The 16,010-nt window shown below is 35.8% G+C and overlaps 1 protein-coding gene across 1 annotated transcript in view; it reads right to left on the bottom strand.

The window, feature by feature from the left end:
* The window catches only part of neb (nebulin), a 107,872-nt gene that overhangs the window by 65,709 nt on the left and 26,153 nt on the right, over positions 1-16,010 (bottom strand). The window contains 29 exon segments of the mRNA XM_055230689.1: positions 82-285; positions 353-664; positions 753-860; positions 950-1,054; positions 1,181-1,384; positions 1,468-1,779; positions 1,890-1,997; positions 2,090-2,194; positions 2,301-2,504; positions 2,584-2,895; positions 3,329-3,436; positions 3,518-3,622; positions 5,305-5,511; positions 6,094-6,405; positions 6,769-6,876; positions 7,458-7,562; positions 7,638-7,844; positions 8,293-8,604; positions 9,034-9,141; positions 9,231-9,335; positions 9,424-9,630; positions 10,904-11,215; positions 11,668-11,775; positions 11,852-11,956; positions 12,496-12,702; positions 13,323-13,634; positions 14,668-14,775; positions 14,846-14,950; positions 15,698-15,904. Of these exon segments, the coding sequence (XP_055086664.1) occupies positions 82-285; positions 353-664; positions 753-860; positions 950-1,054; positions 1,181-1,384; positions 1,468-1,779; positions 1,890-1,997; positions 2,090-2,194; positions 2,301-2,504; positions 2,584-2,895; positions 3,329-3,436; positions 3,518-3,622; positions 5,305-5,511; positions 6,094-6,405; positions 6,769-6,876; positions 7,458-7,562; positions 7,638-7,844; positions 8,293-8,604; positions 9,034-9,141; positions 9,231-9,335; positions 9,424-9,630; positions 10,904-11,215; positions 11,668-11,775; positions 11,852-11,956; positions 12,496-12,702; positions 13,323-13,634; positions 14,668-14,775; positions 14,846-14,950; positions 15,698-15,904 (5,322 nt within the window).

Below are 16,010 nucleotides of genomic sequence, written 5' to 3'. Positions count from 1 at the left end.
ATAGGATAGTTTTATTTACCATATTTTAAACTGTATAACCATGTTGTTGCTCTGAAATATATATTTTTGAAAAAACTATACCTGATTCATGATTTGGTTGTTGGCCTTAGCCAGAACCATGGGCATGTCTTCAGTGGTGCTCTTGAATGCAAAGGTGCTTGGATGCTGGCGATAGTTTTTCTCATCGAGGATTTTACCAGCATATTTAACTTTCTCAACATCAATTGAACCAATGGGCACCCATCCAAGACCCTGTAGCCACTTCAGATCAGCCTTGTACACAGCCTGTGGGACAAAGCAGAATATTTTAGAACTAAAAAAAAAAAAAGGAAAAGGTCGCTGCTATACTCACGTCACTCTGGAGGTCATAGGCTGTTCTGGCCTGGACCACATCATTGGAGTCGGGAAGGCAGGTCCACTGGTGCAGCTTGGTCCTGTAGTTGAAATCATTCACTTGGATCTGACATTTCTTTGCCAACTCAAGATTCAACATGTCCACAGGCAGGTTGAACTTGGTCTTGGATTTGTTGAAGTCCTTCTTGTACAGAACGTCACTGGCAATTTTGGCAGAGTTTATGGCCAACATGAGCAGAGGGTCGTCCTGAACACATCTGGCCCCAATGTGATGTCCAACCTGCTTACGGTATCCCGCCTTGTACTTGTACTAGTAGAAAAAGTGAAATTGTTAAAAAAAAAAATTACACAATGAAGGATATTTTTGTAAAAGTCTAAAATAAACTTTGTAAACTTACATCACTGGCAATGTCCCTTGAAGCTCTAGCTGCCAAAATAGAAATAGCATCTTGGCGCATGTCATAGCCCTTCTTCTTAGCCTCCTCATATGCCTGCTTGTACGCTTTCTGTGAAAGAATATCATCGTACAGTAATGTATGCAAATTATTTAACACATATATATGTATTATATATAAAAATTGTAGTTTATACTTACCACACTGAAGTTAACATTGTTGGCTTTGGCCAGAAGGATATCCATGGCATCAGGCATGATGTGGATATTGGTCTTATCATTGTTCCATGCTTCAACATAGGATTTCTGCATCAACAGAACATGTTATACAAAATATGGCCTAGCATGTAAAGATTATTCTTATTCTTAGCTATAATTTCAAAGGTACGTTGTAATATTCTTGTCCTAGCTATAATGAAAATCCTTCCTTACCTGGTTCATGTTCTGGTTGTTGGCCTTAGCCAGAACCATGGGCATGTCTTCAGTGGTGAGTTTGAAGTTGAAGCTGCTTGGATGCTGGCGGTAGTTCCTCTCACTGAGGACTTTACCAGCGTATTTAACTTTCTCAACATCAATTGAACCAATAGGCACCCATCCAAGACCCTTCAGCCACTTCAGATCAGCCTTGTACACAGCCTGTAGAAAATAACAATAGCATATTCTTCAGAACTGAAATTCATGGAAGTATTTAGAATTGTTAAAGAAGCTGCAATACTTACGTCACTCTGGAGGTCATAGGCTGTTCTGGCCTGAACCACATCATTGGAGTCAGGCAGACAGGTCCAATTGTGCAACTTTGTGATGTAGTTAGCATGGTTCACTTGAATCTGGTTCTTCTTGGCCAGTTCAAAGGACAGCATGTCCACAGGCAGGTGGAACTTGGTCTTGGATTTGTGGAAGTCCTTCTTGTACAGAGCATCACTGGCAATTTTGGCAGAGTTCAGAGCCAGCATGAGCAGAGGGTCGTCCTGGATGCTGCGAGCACCGATGTGATGTCCAACCTGCTTACGGTATCCTGCCTTGTACTTGTACTATGGACAGAAACAAAATAATGATAAATATAATAAATAAAACACAGGAATTAAAAACTAGAACACTATAGTATGCAGTTTACAGCAGAACCGAGTAAATGTTTTCTTACATCACTGGCAATATCTCTTGAAGCCTTGGCAGCCAAAATGGAAATAGCGTCTTGGCGCATATCATAGCCCTTCTTCTTGGACTCCTCATGGGCCTGCTTGTATGCTTTCTGAACAACAAAATAAGCAAAAAGAACAAGTTATATTCTTCATAATACTGAATAGTTTAGATGAACTTAATATTTGCAGATCCAAAACTTACTACACTGTAGTTGGCTTTGTTGGCTTTGGCCAGGAGGACATCCATGGCATCAGGCATAATGTGGATGGAAGTCTTGTCCTTCTCCCATGCGGCTGTGTAAGCACTCTGTAAACATGTTTAGATTAATTTAATACAAAAATAATCAACAAAACATGCAAACAAATAAAATGCACAAAAATAATAGTACGACATATTGATACTGCCAGCATACCTTGTTCATGATTTGGTTGTTAGCCTTAGCCAGAGCCATAGGCATGTCCTCTGCAGTGCTGGTGAACTTGAAATTGCTTGGATGCTGACGATAATTCTTCTCATCAAGGATTTTACCAGCATATTTAACTTTCTCAACATCAATTGAACCAATGGGCACCCATCCAAGGCCTTTGAGCCACTTCAGATCAGCCTTGTAGACATTCTATGAGCAAAAATAACAGATTTTAAAACAATGTTGTCTAATGAATGTAAAAGAAATTGCCAGAAACTGCTATACTAACGTCACTCTGAATGTCATAAGCTGCTCTGGCCTGAACCACATCATTGGAGTCAGGCAGACAGGTCCAGTTGTGCAGCCTTGTGATGTAGTTAGCATGGTTCACTTGAATTTGGTTCTTCTTGGCCAGTTCAAAGGCCAGCATGTCCACAGGCAGGTGGAACTTGGTCTTGGATTTGTGGAAGTCCTTCTTATACAAAGCGTCACTGGCAATTTTGGCAGAGTTCAGAGCCAGCATGAGCAGAGGGTCGTCCTGGATACTGCGAGCACCGATGTGATGACCAACCTGCTTACGGTATCCGGTCTTGTACTTGTACTAGAAATGTATTAAGGAGATTTGATCAGTAAAACAAAATAGAGGTCTATCTACCATTGAAGTCTTGGCTAAAAATAACATCAAAAAATTCTACTGAAAATGAATCTATTCAAAAGTTGTGGCAGCAAATATGACAAAACAGTGAGTTATGTTCTTTACCTTCTAATTTTTTGTGTGTAATTTTAATCTTAGTGTTTAATGCTTTTTAAAAGTCAAATGTAAGTTAATTGATATTGTAATTGTTAATGTAATTGTTGAATTTTATCAACACTAGAACTAGCACTCATCTCACTTACAGACTTGTCACCCAACAATTGGCAACCCTAATGTGAGTACTAAAACCATTGCATATAAAGAGTGCAACGTACAAATAACAAATTTAAAAACGTATAATTTGTTATTTGCTATATGCTTGTAATTGTGCTGTACTTACATCACTAGCAATGGTTGTGGAGGCCTTGGCAGCCTGGACAGCAATAGCATCAGCGCGGAAATTGTGTCCCTTCTTCTTTGCCAATTCATTGTCCAACTTGTACAGTTTCTGAAAACCAAAACACACAAACGAATAAACATCTAATTGTCATGGTGTATTTACTGAGTTTTAAATAAATTAATACTGTACCTCGCTGTAGTTCTTTCTATTTTCACGAGCCAGCACAACATCCATAGCATCTGGCATAATGTGAATAGTGGTTTTGTCCTTCTCCCAGGCTTGAATATAGGATTGCTAAATACAAAAATGAAAAAAAAAACGAATTATTCTCCAAATAATTCAACTATTGCAGTAAATTATAATGAAATGTTTACAGTTCTACACCACATTAAATACATAGTATCCTGAATTCCAATGTAACATACAACAATACATACAATAACAATACAATAACATGTAATGTCATAGCACTTAGGTTTAGTTTCAGGGTTATGTAATTACCAGTTGTTACAAAATGTATTAAAATTAGATTACCATATTTTCCAGACTATAAGTGGCACTTTTTTCATATTTTGGCCAGGGATGCGACTTATACTCAGATACGACTTAAAAGTGAAATTATCCAAGTATAGAATTTTCACATCTTCATTATTGTCACACTGACAACTGCGCGAGACTACGGGGAAGCAGCACTTCATCTACCTACAGAGTGGCGCTTCATCTACTTCCGGGGCAGGTGGAGCTGTTCAGAAGTTACACCGAGGATGAAGAATTCAATGAATGAATTAGTGATTTGGAGTGAGATCCAGAGTAAACCTGTTAGCTTGTTTTTTATGCTTTAGTTATCTGATTAACTGTTAATATCTTGCGTTAACATACCAGACCTGTATTCAGTTCTGTCTATGCTTCATGTAGGTGTTTAAGTATGTGTTATGTAACAGCTGATTATACATGTTACAGTTTGACCACTTGATGGCGATGTTGTGTTTGTAATACCTGTAAGAAAATTGACTTGACTCATTTTCTTTTATACATTTCATATTTAATTTCCCCTTATTTACTACCCTTTCATTTATAAGACCATAAAGGAGATCATTTTTCATTTGGAACAATATTGTAAATGTTTAGTTTATCATAAGTCTAGTTTAAGGTCACGAAAACTACTTCCTGTTTTCTGGTTCAGCCTTTTTTTACGCTAATGCGAAGTCTTACCCGACAGAGCACTACTTAAGAAACAATTGAAAAGTAAAATATAAAGTTTGGGGATCACTGATTTGTTTACTAGCAGGCCAAAATGGTCTGTATATTTTCCATGTGTTCATGTGCAGTTTTGTGTGTATATGTAATATGAGCTTAAGTTATATTTGAGCTTAAGTTATATTTGATGTATTTGCTATTTCTACGGTATGAACTGTGATGAAGAAGTAAGACCACAGTAAACATCAGTGAAAAGAACACTCGTGTCTCTTGTGTTTGTGAACAAGCCAGCATATGTTACGTTAGCGTAGCATTTCTGATTAACTGTTAATATCTTACGTAAACATACCAGACAGTATTCAGTTCATTGTCTATATGTTACGTTAGCGTGCTGTACTGCTATTTAGGATGTTGTTCCCTCTTTTTATCGTTATTATTATAAGTTGCCTTTAAAGCTAAAATGTCTGTTCTTGGTCTCGGATTTTGGTAAATAAATTTCCCCCAAAAATTAGACTTATAGTCCAGTGCGACTGATATATGTTTTTTCTTCATTAATACACATTTTTTCGCTGGTGCAACTTATACTCCGGAGCAATATATAGTCCAGAAAATAAGGTATATGCAATTACAAGATGTTACAAAGTATTATACATTCAACTTTAACGCTATTACTTGTCATTATACGGTTAGTTTTCTACTTCATTAGCTAAATACAATGTAACAAGTGTAAAAGTAAAATTCCATAAAACCATAAAAAAAAAAAATTTAAAATCTGGTACCTTGTTCATAATCTGGTTATTGACTGTTGCAAGTGCCACATCCATGGATTGCATGTCTTTGGTGAATTTGAATTGGCTTGGGTGTTGGCGGTAATTCTTCTCGCTAAAGATGTGACCAGCAGTTTTGGCCTTTTCCACGTCCAGAGACCCAATGGGGACCCATCCCAGGCCTCTGAAGTAGTTCTGGTACTCACTCTTGTACTGGTTCTGTGCAGGAAAGTGAACAAGGAAGGATTTATTTAAAAAAGTAATAATAATAATAATGATAAATACATTAATAAATAAATAAAAGGAAGGTAACATGACTAATTTATCTTAATCTAATTTAATTATTAGGTTACATTTTTATTCAATACAACTTGATTAATCAACTTGATCAAACATAACTAAAATATGGCAATATGGACATTCACACAAATCTCCACTTAATTTAAATACATTTTAATTTGTTTTAATTATCAGACATTATTATAAAAACATGCATAGCTATTATTGTTGTATTGTACTGTCACTACTGTAAAAGCCTCTTTAGCTTCCACATTTTTATAACAGGTGTAAAAATAGGTTTGTAACTATTTTAAAACTCTAATATTTGTAGAAAATAAAGTGAAACTGAACTGAATGCTTAACTTAATCAAATGTATTAACTTCAAAATGTATAGTGTATAACTTAATATTTGATTTAAATTAGCTTTTTGGACCATGGATTTAAATACTACTACTACTACTACTACTACTTAAATACACAATGTGAATATGTTTTTAGTAATTCACAACATGCATACTCACATCACTAGCAATGAACTGCATGTTACGAGCCAGTTCCAGGTTCATGGCATCAGGGAGGAGCAGGTTGCTGTGTGAAATCTGTTTATATCCGGCCATAGTCTGAGCCTTTGTGGCCTGTTTAGCATGGACCACACTCAACATGTCGACTGGGGAGTGGTACTTCAGCTTGGACTTGTGGTAGTCCTTCTTGTAGTTCTTGTCGCTCTGGTGTTTAGCCAGCTCCATGTAGTGAACCAGGAGAGGATCATCCTGCAGGCTGCGGAAACCAACATGGTGTCCCTTGGCTTTCTCAAAGGCCAGCTTGTACTTGTACTGTAAACACAAACAGTGTTTGTAAGTTAGTGAAATTTCATTGATATTTCAGAATCCAATATCTTTATTACAAGGGTCTATGAGGTTCTTTAGTTATGGTTCTTTAGTTATTCAGAAACACTAACCCACTAGCCTAAATGGTGGCTATTTAATTTCCATTACTGAAAATAAATAATAAATGCATACTTTACCGACTTGCCTCCAGTGTTAGTAAAAGTTATGCATATTTTTTTACCAATTACCATGTATTATCTGTAACAATTAATATGTGCTAAATAGATAGATATTAAAAAAGCATCTTAAAGCCCACGTACCCAAAAAATATTAGAGAAACAGTTAGAAAGATGTATTGACATTACTTACATTGCTAGCAATAATAGTGCCAGCCTTAGCAGCCACAATTGGGATGGCATCTGCCTTCATGTTGTGACCCTTCAGAGCCATTTCCATGAGGCCAGCTTTGTAAAGTTTCTGTAAAAGTGAAAAAGACATGGAAATAAGCATGCAAACAAAACTTATTTACAATATTCACTTATATTTACAATATTCACTTTAAAAATATAATCAATGACTAAAGGGTAGTTTGTCAATAGAGATTATGATTGAGTTGTCATACCACAATAATTCACAATTAGCATAGTAAACCAATAGAGGGGGGTTCCATAATACTGCTACAGCATGTTATATGTACTCACAAGTGTAGACTAAGCAGTTTTTATTCTTGTCCCTCTATTAACATAATTAGAGATAGTGAATACATTAGAACTGGCAAAACCTACCCTGTCAATATGTAATGGATATAATCTAAATTTCAGTTAACTAGTCCTTCAAATAAGTAGCAGTATCAGTGTACACTTCTTTAAGTGCTATGTAACACAATATAAGAACCTGAGGTAAGCTAACCCAATCTCTAATCACAGTGTAATTACACAGTTGTTGCACATTACCTTTAAATACAGTATTATTCAATATGGTAGGCAAATTATGTAAAGTATAGTGTAAATTTGTATTTTTAAATAACTTGTATAGGTTTTGCATTTTAGTTTTCGTACCTGGTTCATGGTGATGGCATTAGCTTTAGCCAGGACAACATCCATAGAATCAGGCATGACATGAATAGTGGTCTTATCCTTCTCCCATTTCTCAGTGTAGGCTTTCTGTAAGTAGACAAGTAAGACAAATTATAACACTTTCAATACGGTAATTATACTGTAAATTTAACAACATTATACCTTGTTCATGATCTGGTTGTTGGCAGTGGCCAGAGCAACATCCATAGAGTCCATGAGCTTGTGGTATTTGAAGATAGATGGATGAGTGCGATACCTTCTCTCACTCAGAATGTCTCCACCAACTTTGGCGGTTTCTATTGGGAGTGACCCAATGGGTACCCAACCACATCCCTTGACGAAGTTGTTATACTCAGATTTGTATTCCACCTATGGAGAAACACAATGATATACCTTTAAGTACAATGTACTGTAATGTACTGTATAAACTGTACTGTTTATTTATATATAAACACTCTTCTATGGATGGTGAGCGGTCTCAATAGTGTGCCATTAGTCTTGACTCTTGAGGTTAGATTATTATATAAAGTTTGTATCCATGATTTAAATCTAGCCCCAGTCCAAAGCAGTCGTTAGTTTCATACAAAAGGCCAACTTACTTACATCAATTGTTAATTATATGGCTTGTTTTAAATCGAGTATTATTATTATTATTATTATTATTATATATTCCCAAATGCCTTCTGTACTCTTGTTGTTTGCTGCGTGGTCTTGATGAGCAAAAAACAATTTTCTAAAACTTAAACTATCTCAGAACTATCCAGAACATAGATGAAACCCTAAGGGCACAATTTGTGCTACATCAAAAAAAACTTACATCACTGCAGATGGTGTTCATGGTGCGTGCCAACACCAGGTTCATGGCATCGGGCATCAGCAGGTTACTGTGTGAAATCTGTTTGTACCCAGCATTGGTCTGAGCCTTTGTGGCCTGTTTAGCATGGACCACGCTCAACATGTCGACTGGGGTGTGGTACTTCAGCTTGGCCTTGTGGTAGTCCTTCTTGTAGTTCTTATCACTCTGGTGTTTAGCCACCTCCATGTAGTGAACCAGGAGAGGGTCATCCTGCAGGCTGCGGAAACCAACGTGGTGTCCCTTGGCTTTCTCAAAGGCCAGCTTGTACTTGTACTGTAAAATAAATTCATACAATTTAGTAAACCAGTAGTTGACTAGTCAGCAATTATTTTGTCAATTAAACAAACAATTATTTCTATTGTGCACTAAGATTTTGCCCATATATTTTAGCCAAAATAAAGATATAATATAAATATGAAATATGGTGACTGATGGCTTCTAGATATAGAATATTTACAAATGAAGTGGATTATTGTTTAAAATCAGAAATTGCTTATTGTAATAGACATTTTGATTTAATAATGCCACAGTCTTTGCTATAAAAGATCTTTTGGCATGTTTATCAGTATCACTATAGTTTCATTAACAATTAACAACTGTCAAAATACAATTTTAATAGCCAACTAGCCAATTTATTCCAGTTAATAGTTGTAGTCGTAGTAAATATGTTTTTTTTCTGAAGTTGAATTATTAAAAACTTACATCACTAGCAATAATAGTGCCAGTCTTAGCAGCCACAATTGGGATGGCATCAGCTTTCATGTTGTGACCTTTGAGAGCCATTTCCACCAATCCAGCTTTATAAAGTTTCTGGAAAAAAACAGATAAATATATGTTAAAATTCCATACATTAGCTATGTTTGTATAATTCTTGAGTTTGCATTGTAAAAATTCCTTACCTGGTTCATGGTGATGGCATTAGCTTTAGCCAGGACAATATCCATGGCATCAGGCATGACATGAATAGTGGTCTTATCCTTCTCCCATTTCTCAGTGTAGGCTTTCTGTAAGTAAAGAAATTGGACAAATGATTACACTTTGAATATTGCTATATTGCTATTGCTATTATAATGCAAAATAAAAATGCTATACCTTGTTCATGATCTGGTTGTTGGCAGTGGCCAGAGCAACATCCATAGAGTCCATGAGCTTGTGATATTTGAAAATAGATGGATGAGTGCGATACCTTCTCTCACTCAGAATGTCTCCACCGACTTTGGCAGTTTCTACTGGGAGAGACCCAATGGGTACCCAACCACATCCCTTGACGAAGTTGTTGTATTCTGACTTGTAGTCAGTCTAGAATGAAAAAAATATTGTCATTATTTATTATTGCAAACATACACAAATCTTATAACATGTTTTGATCACCTGCTTTATTATCAGTGGCCTTAAAAGCATATTTTGTGATCACCTGCTTAGTAATAATATATAGCCCCATACACAATACATTGTTATGTATTTGAGTATTCTGATATCCCTTTAAGAAGCTCAACATTCCCACGCACTTGGAAGTCCACTCTAGTTCCTTTAGACTTTTCAAACAAATGTTAAAAAATATGCAGTAACTAAGCAAAATAACATAATTATTTTAAGCCTAAAAAGGATGTTTAAAACACCAGATTATGAAGGACGTAAACGTCATTGCTCATAATATTAAAGATTAGACTAAAAGGAGGTTTAGGACTTTCACGCAACACTGAACAAACACACTCCATTCTTCCCCTATCGCATAGAAAAAAAACGTACTGTGACAATAGATAGATTGTGTAGCATGTCCTCCCAGATTAAGCTGTTACAGATAACGCTGCGCCAGTGGGGCGCCTGGAGGGTAGAGGAGTGCCAGAAGGAAAAAGAAGATGTCCACGCCCAGCTACTGAATATTCAGGATTTATGTTTAAATGTGGCGTTCAGGGTAAGGCACTCAGATCAAAACGGGACCGCCCCTGAGATCTCCGTGCACGTACTAGGGACAGCATCACGCCTGACTTGTATTAGATTGGATGTATAGGGAACAATAAAACTCGAGTGATTCTACTCTCTGGTCTCCAGTGATTCTTTTGATCGGATAAAAGGAACATGCTTACAATGCTTGCAACAAAAATGAAAAATGTTTTAATAACTTCTTAGTTTATAACATTTCAGAAACAGATGTTAAATAAATATAGGTGTTGTCATCTTGTCGCCCTCATGTTTAGTTTTTTTTTGTTTTTTTTTGTTTTTTTATAAAAGCTTACGGGACAAATTTCCTGAAAAGTTCACTTCATTGGATCCAGCCAGCATAAACTTCTTCAGTAATATGATCTATAATAGTTGGGATAACTATTGCTACATCCATAAAGCATTGCCAGTTCATTTCTTTGAAACATCTTTGGACAAAAAACAGATCTAACCCAAAACTAAGCCAGGTTTAGTCCAGAACTAAAACATGTATAACTCAGAAATAAACCAGGTTTAGCCTAGAATCAAATTGGGTCTAAAGCACCTCTGACAGAAACTGTCCATTACAAAGACTTTGTAACATGTATATTGTTTACTGCACTACGAGATATCATGATTAAATGTCACTTACATCGCTAACTTGAGTGTTCATGGTACGGCAGAGCTGCAGGTGCAAATTGTCAGGTAAAAGCAAGTAGCTGTGAGGGATCTTCTTGTACCCAGCCATAGTCTGAGCCTTTGTGGCCTCTTTGGCATGGATCAGGCTCAACATGTCGACTGGGGTGTGGTACTTCAGCTTGGACTTGTTGTAGTCCTTCTTGTAGTTCTTGTCGCTCTGGTGTTTAGCCACTTCCATGTAGTGAACCAGAAGAGGGTCATCCTGCAGGCTGCGGAAACCAACGTGGTGTCCCTTAGCTTTCACAAAGTCCTTCTTATACTGGACCTAAAACAAAAAAAGATGGCGTTAGTTATCATAGTGTGGGAAAAAAATGCATCTAAGTAAATGGTTTTCCATTTAATAGATAGAAAAATCATATACTACTACCAAGCAGTGGTTTTAAAATGTGCACATATGTGTACGTCTATTCAGGTGCTGTCCGAGTTCATAATTTCAATGGTAGTAATACAGTTTTGACTAAATTTAAGTCTACTTTTTCAGTTTGGTCTGATTAATTACAGTACAAAATATTACATTTGTTGCCTTAAATTTAGATTTTAAGTCATTACAGTTGGTACAAATTCTACTATAAATCATTAGCTGAACATTAAGTATTTCTCAAAACTATCAATGTTTAATAACCGTGTAATAAGGTCTCATAAATCAATGGAAAAATTATACACTTACACCCTATTTACAGTCATAATGAGTTATTTTCAACCATTCATTTTACTTACATCACTAGCGATGTGTCTTCCCTGCTTGGCGTGCAGAATGGGAATAGCGTCAGGCTTCATGTCATAACCTTTAGCAATAGTCTCCAGCCACTTATGCTTATAGTAACTCTGTAGAAAGAAGACAAAACATTTATTACAATCAATATTGTTTTATATATGTATTTATTTTATTTTAGATACTTACATCACTCATAGTCTGCGCATTGAATTTAGCCTGGAGGAACTCAGGGCTATCGACAGGGAGGTTGTAAGTGTGCATAAACTTCTCACCAGAAGCCCTGTAAGAAGCCTGGCAAACACAGATATCATTACTACACAAAAATACATACATTTATTTGCACAAATGCGGAATGTTGATACTAAATGTTTCATGTAATCTTTTTGCACTTAAGTATTTCTATGTTAATTGAACAAATATGGAGCCAATTAACTTTACTTTGGATTGACCTTAAGAGTTAAATGGGCGTAAATGACATAATACACTCATTTAACCCCAACATATTGTATCTATTTTGGGGATATTATATATTTTTGGGGGGTTTTGAATCTTTTTAGTAATAATAAAGCATGAAGAAAGACTTAATGCATAATGAACAAATAGTTTATTAAGAAGGTTTCAGGCTTAATAAATACCCTAACTCCTGACCCTTTAATTAAGTAGTTACTAAACATGAATTTTTCTTAATAAATTCTTAATCCTTTTTTTTTTTTTTTTCAAATTTGTTCATTATATACATGTTAAGTATTTCTTCCTGAGTTAACAAGGCAAATTAAAGTGTAGTATTCAAAATTACACCTTTTTTTCTTTTATTATGACTTCATTCTTACATTATCCATGATCTTGGTGTTAGCCAGGGCCAGAGCCATGTGCATAGCATCAGTTTTGCTGGTGAATTTGAAGTTGCTGGGATGTTGACGGTAGCCTTTGTCATCCAAGGCAGTGCTAGCAGCTTTAGCCAACTCAATTGGAATGGAGCCAATGGGGACCCAACCAGTGCCTTTGCTGTAGTTGTTGTACTCAGACTTGTACTGGTTCTGTAAAGGAAAGAAAAAAAGGTAATTTTATTTTTGTTAATGTGTGGTTAAAATTGATGAAAGGATATATATATATATATATATATATATATATATATATATATATATATATATATATATATATATATATATATATATATATATATATATATATATATATATATATATATATATATATATATATATATATATATATATAGTTTAGGGCTTAATATTAAATAAAAGGCTGTGGGTCATCCTTAACAATTCCAATATAATACATAGCATATTTCTGTACCAGTGTTTGCTGTCAGTTGTGAATGAATCCAGGTCTTTTAGGACAGTCAAATATGCTTAATGTACCAGTAACTTGAAGTAACAACTGTTAACTTTGCATGGTATGAATTTCTTTTCTCTGGCTAAGATCTGAACTCCTCTATCTTAGTGGCTTTGAGATGGAGATGTACAGCGGACTGGGGTCCAGAAGAACTCTCATTTATCACAATATTTATCTGTAGCAATGTATCATGCTTGTGTTATCATAGAGAGGCTTCAACAAGTCTGGGAAGTGGAGTGTAAGGCATCATCATGCAATAATTGTGTTACAGTTGTCACCACTGAAAAGGCAAACTTGTACTCACATCACTCTGGATATCCATCATGGTACGGCAGAGCTGCAGTTGCATATTGTCAGGTAAAAGGCAGTAGTTATGAGGGATGTTCCTGTACCCGGCCATGGTCTGAGCTTTGGTGGCCTGTTTAGCATGGACCAGGCTCATCATGCCGACTGGGGTGTGGTACTTCAGCTTGGCCTTGTGGTAGTCCTTCTTGTAGTTCTTATCGCTCTGGTGTTTAGCCACCTCCATGTAGTGAACCAGGAGAGGGTCATCCTGCAGGCTGCGGAAACCAACATGGCGTCCTTTGGCTTTCTGATAGGCCAACCTGTACTTGTACTGTAAAATAAAATAAAAAAGTATCATTGCTGTGTTGTTATAACAATGATTCTGCAGAGATATTTCCAAATGCATTTATTGCCACAGGTTTAAATAAATATGCCAACCTGAACATTGTAATGTGACATTAATTTAAATGTGACTGTTAAATAAAATTAGGTTGTCACGGATTTTTCTATGGATACAAGTTCAAAATAGCAAACTGTTCATGGATATATTGCAAATCAGTAATAAAAATATATGATTAATGTACTTTAATATACTATGGCATCCAGATTCCTTAGTTGAAAACCATTGGTTTTTACAACAACTTGACCCACAAATCCAAGCTATTGTGGGAAAAAGTGCAGTGGTTTTAGATTATGATAGGAATATTTCCATATTGTTTAAAGAGTAAAGGGTAGATAATATTTGCAAGTTGCTAATGAAACCGTGGTGACCCTATATGAACAAACAGTATGTGAATGAACACATACATGCTTCCACAATGGGTCTCACCAGTTGGCACAGTGCTGTGTAGATAGATTTTTAAAAAATACTATTATATTAATACCATTTTACTTTAATATTTTATTTTTAATAGACACATTACAAACTAAAAGCAATTTGGGTCTGTTGAAAGGCACTACATAAATACAATGCATTAAACTGAACATTAAAATTTTAAAAAGGATAAGTGAATTATATGTACCGTATTTCCCGGACTATAAATTACTCTGGAGTATAAGTCAAAAAATGCATAATAATGAAGAAAAAAACATGGTTGTCAGGCTGTCAGTGTGACCGTGACGAAGATGTGAAATTATATACTCAGATACGATTTATATTCCAGATATAATTCAGTAAGTGAGTATAAGTCTCACGTGAGTATAAGTCTCACCCCCGGCCAAACTATGAAAAGAAAAAAAATGCGACTTATAGTCCAGAAAATACAGTATGCTATTTATATGGAAAATTGACACTTTCCCAACTGTTATGGCAGAAATGTATAATGCATTTGTTTTAACAGCTTAACAATGGTAGCTTTACTTACATCACTGGCAATGTCCCTGGAGCTTTTTGCAGCAACCACAGGAATAGAATCTTCCTTCACGTGATGTCCTTTGAGAAGGTCACGGCGGTGAGCATAAGTGTAGTAGTTCTACAAGAATAGAATTAGATGATTATTTCTTTCATTTAGATGAAGGTTTAAAAAGGATGAAGAATTGTACCTGGCTGATGTTGACAGCATTGTATCTCGCTTGTTGAAATTCAGGAGCATCAGCAGGAAGGTTGTAAGTATGCACGAACTTCTCTCCACTGGCTTTGTACTCTTTCTGTAATTCACACAACAAACAGCCATCAGTTTAGACATTGTTTAATGTTTGCATATTGTCTACGGGGGTTCTTGATCGATTCATGTTCTAGAGTTTGATTGTCATAATTTCAGATGGCGGGCAGGGACCTATATAAGTATAATGGGGATTCACATATCAACTTTCATGACACTTCACTTTGTGTCAGTTCTGTTTCATGTGGATAAGTCCAGAGATATTAACCATAAACCAAGTCAACAAATATGTAATCTGACAGTTAAACAGCAAATTCTACCACAGAATTATGACCTGTCCTCCAGCTCAATGTTAAACTATAGAGACTCTAGAATATTGTGATATCATGTGAAAGAAACCTATTAAATTCCCATGAATAATCTGTTTTGTAGTATATAATTCTTTCAACAGTAGATGTGTCATGACACCAAATTTTGAAGCATGATATATTGCTACAGATCTAAATAATACAAGTAAATCCCAGTAAACCATATAGACTGTTTCATTAAAAGACATGAGCTGCAACAAATAAATAGCAGAATGTATCAATAGTTAACCATAAAAGGGACACATTCACCCCTCCACAGCTTAAATATTATCGCAAAATACCCAAAATATTCACTTTTGCAAAGAAAAAAGTACTCATGATAAATATTGAGGCCCAAAATATATTGCTCCGTCTTTCATATATTGAACGGTAAGTTGTTATAGTAATTATCGTAATAGGCCTAATCAACATTTTAATATTCTTACCACGTTGAGGTTCCTGCTGTTGGTCTTGGCGAGCTCCATCATCATTGAGTCCATGCCGCTGGTGAATTTGAAGTTGGATGGATGTTGTCTGTACTTAATCTCATCCAGAGCTGCAGCTGCTGCTTTAGCTTTCTCCACCTCCAGAGACCCAATGGGCACCCAGCCACTGCCCTTCACAGAGGTCTCATAATCCATTTTGTAGTTCACCTGAAAAATAACAAAATGGGAATTTAAAACAGTTTTATAAGATTCTGTGTGACTGTTACGGCCCTAGGCCTTAAGTTCTTTTTGTTGTTTGTATTTGTCCTTTATG

Source organism: Periophthalmus magnuspinnatus, chromosome 21 (genome assembly GCF_009829125.3).
Source record: "Periophthalmus magnuspinnatus isolate fPerMag1 chromosome 21, fPerMag1.2.pri, whole genome shotgun sequence".
Lineage (NCBI taxonomy): Eukaryota > Metazoa > Chordata > Actinopteri > Gobiiformes > Gobiidae > Periophthalmus > Periophthalmus magnuspinnatus.
This window is presented reverse-complemented; position numbering and strand designations above follow the sequence as displayed.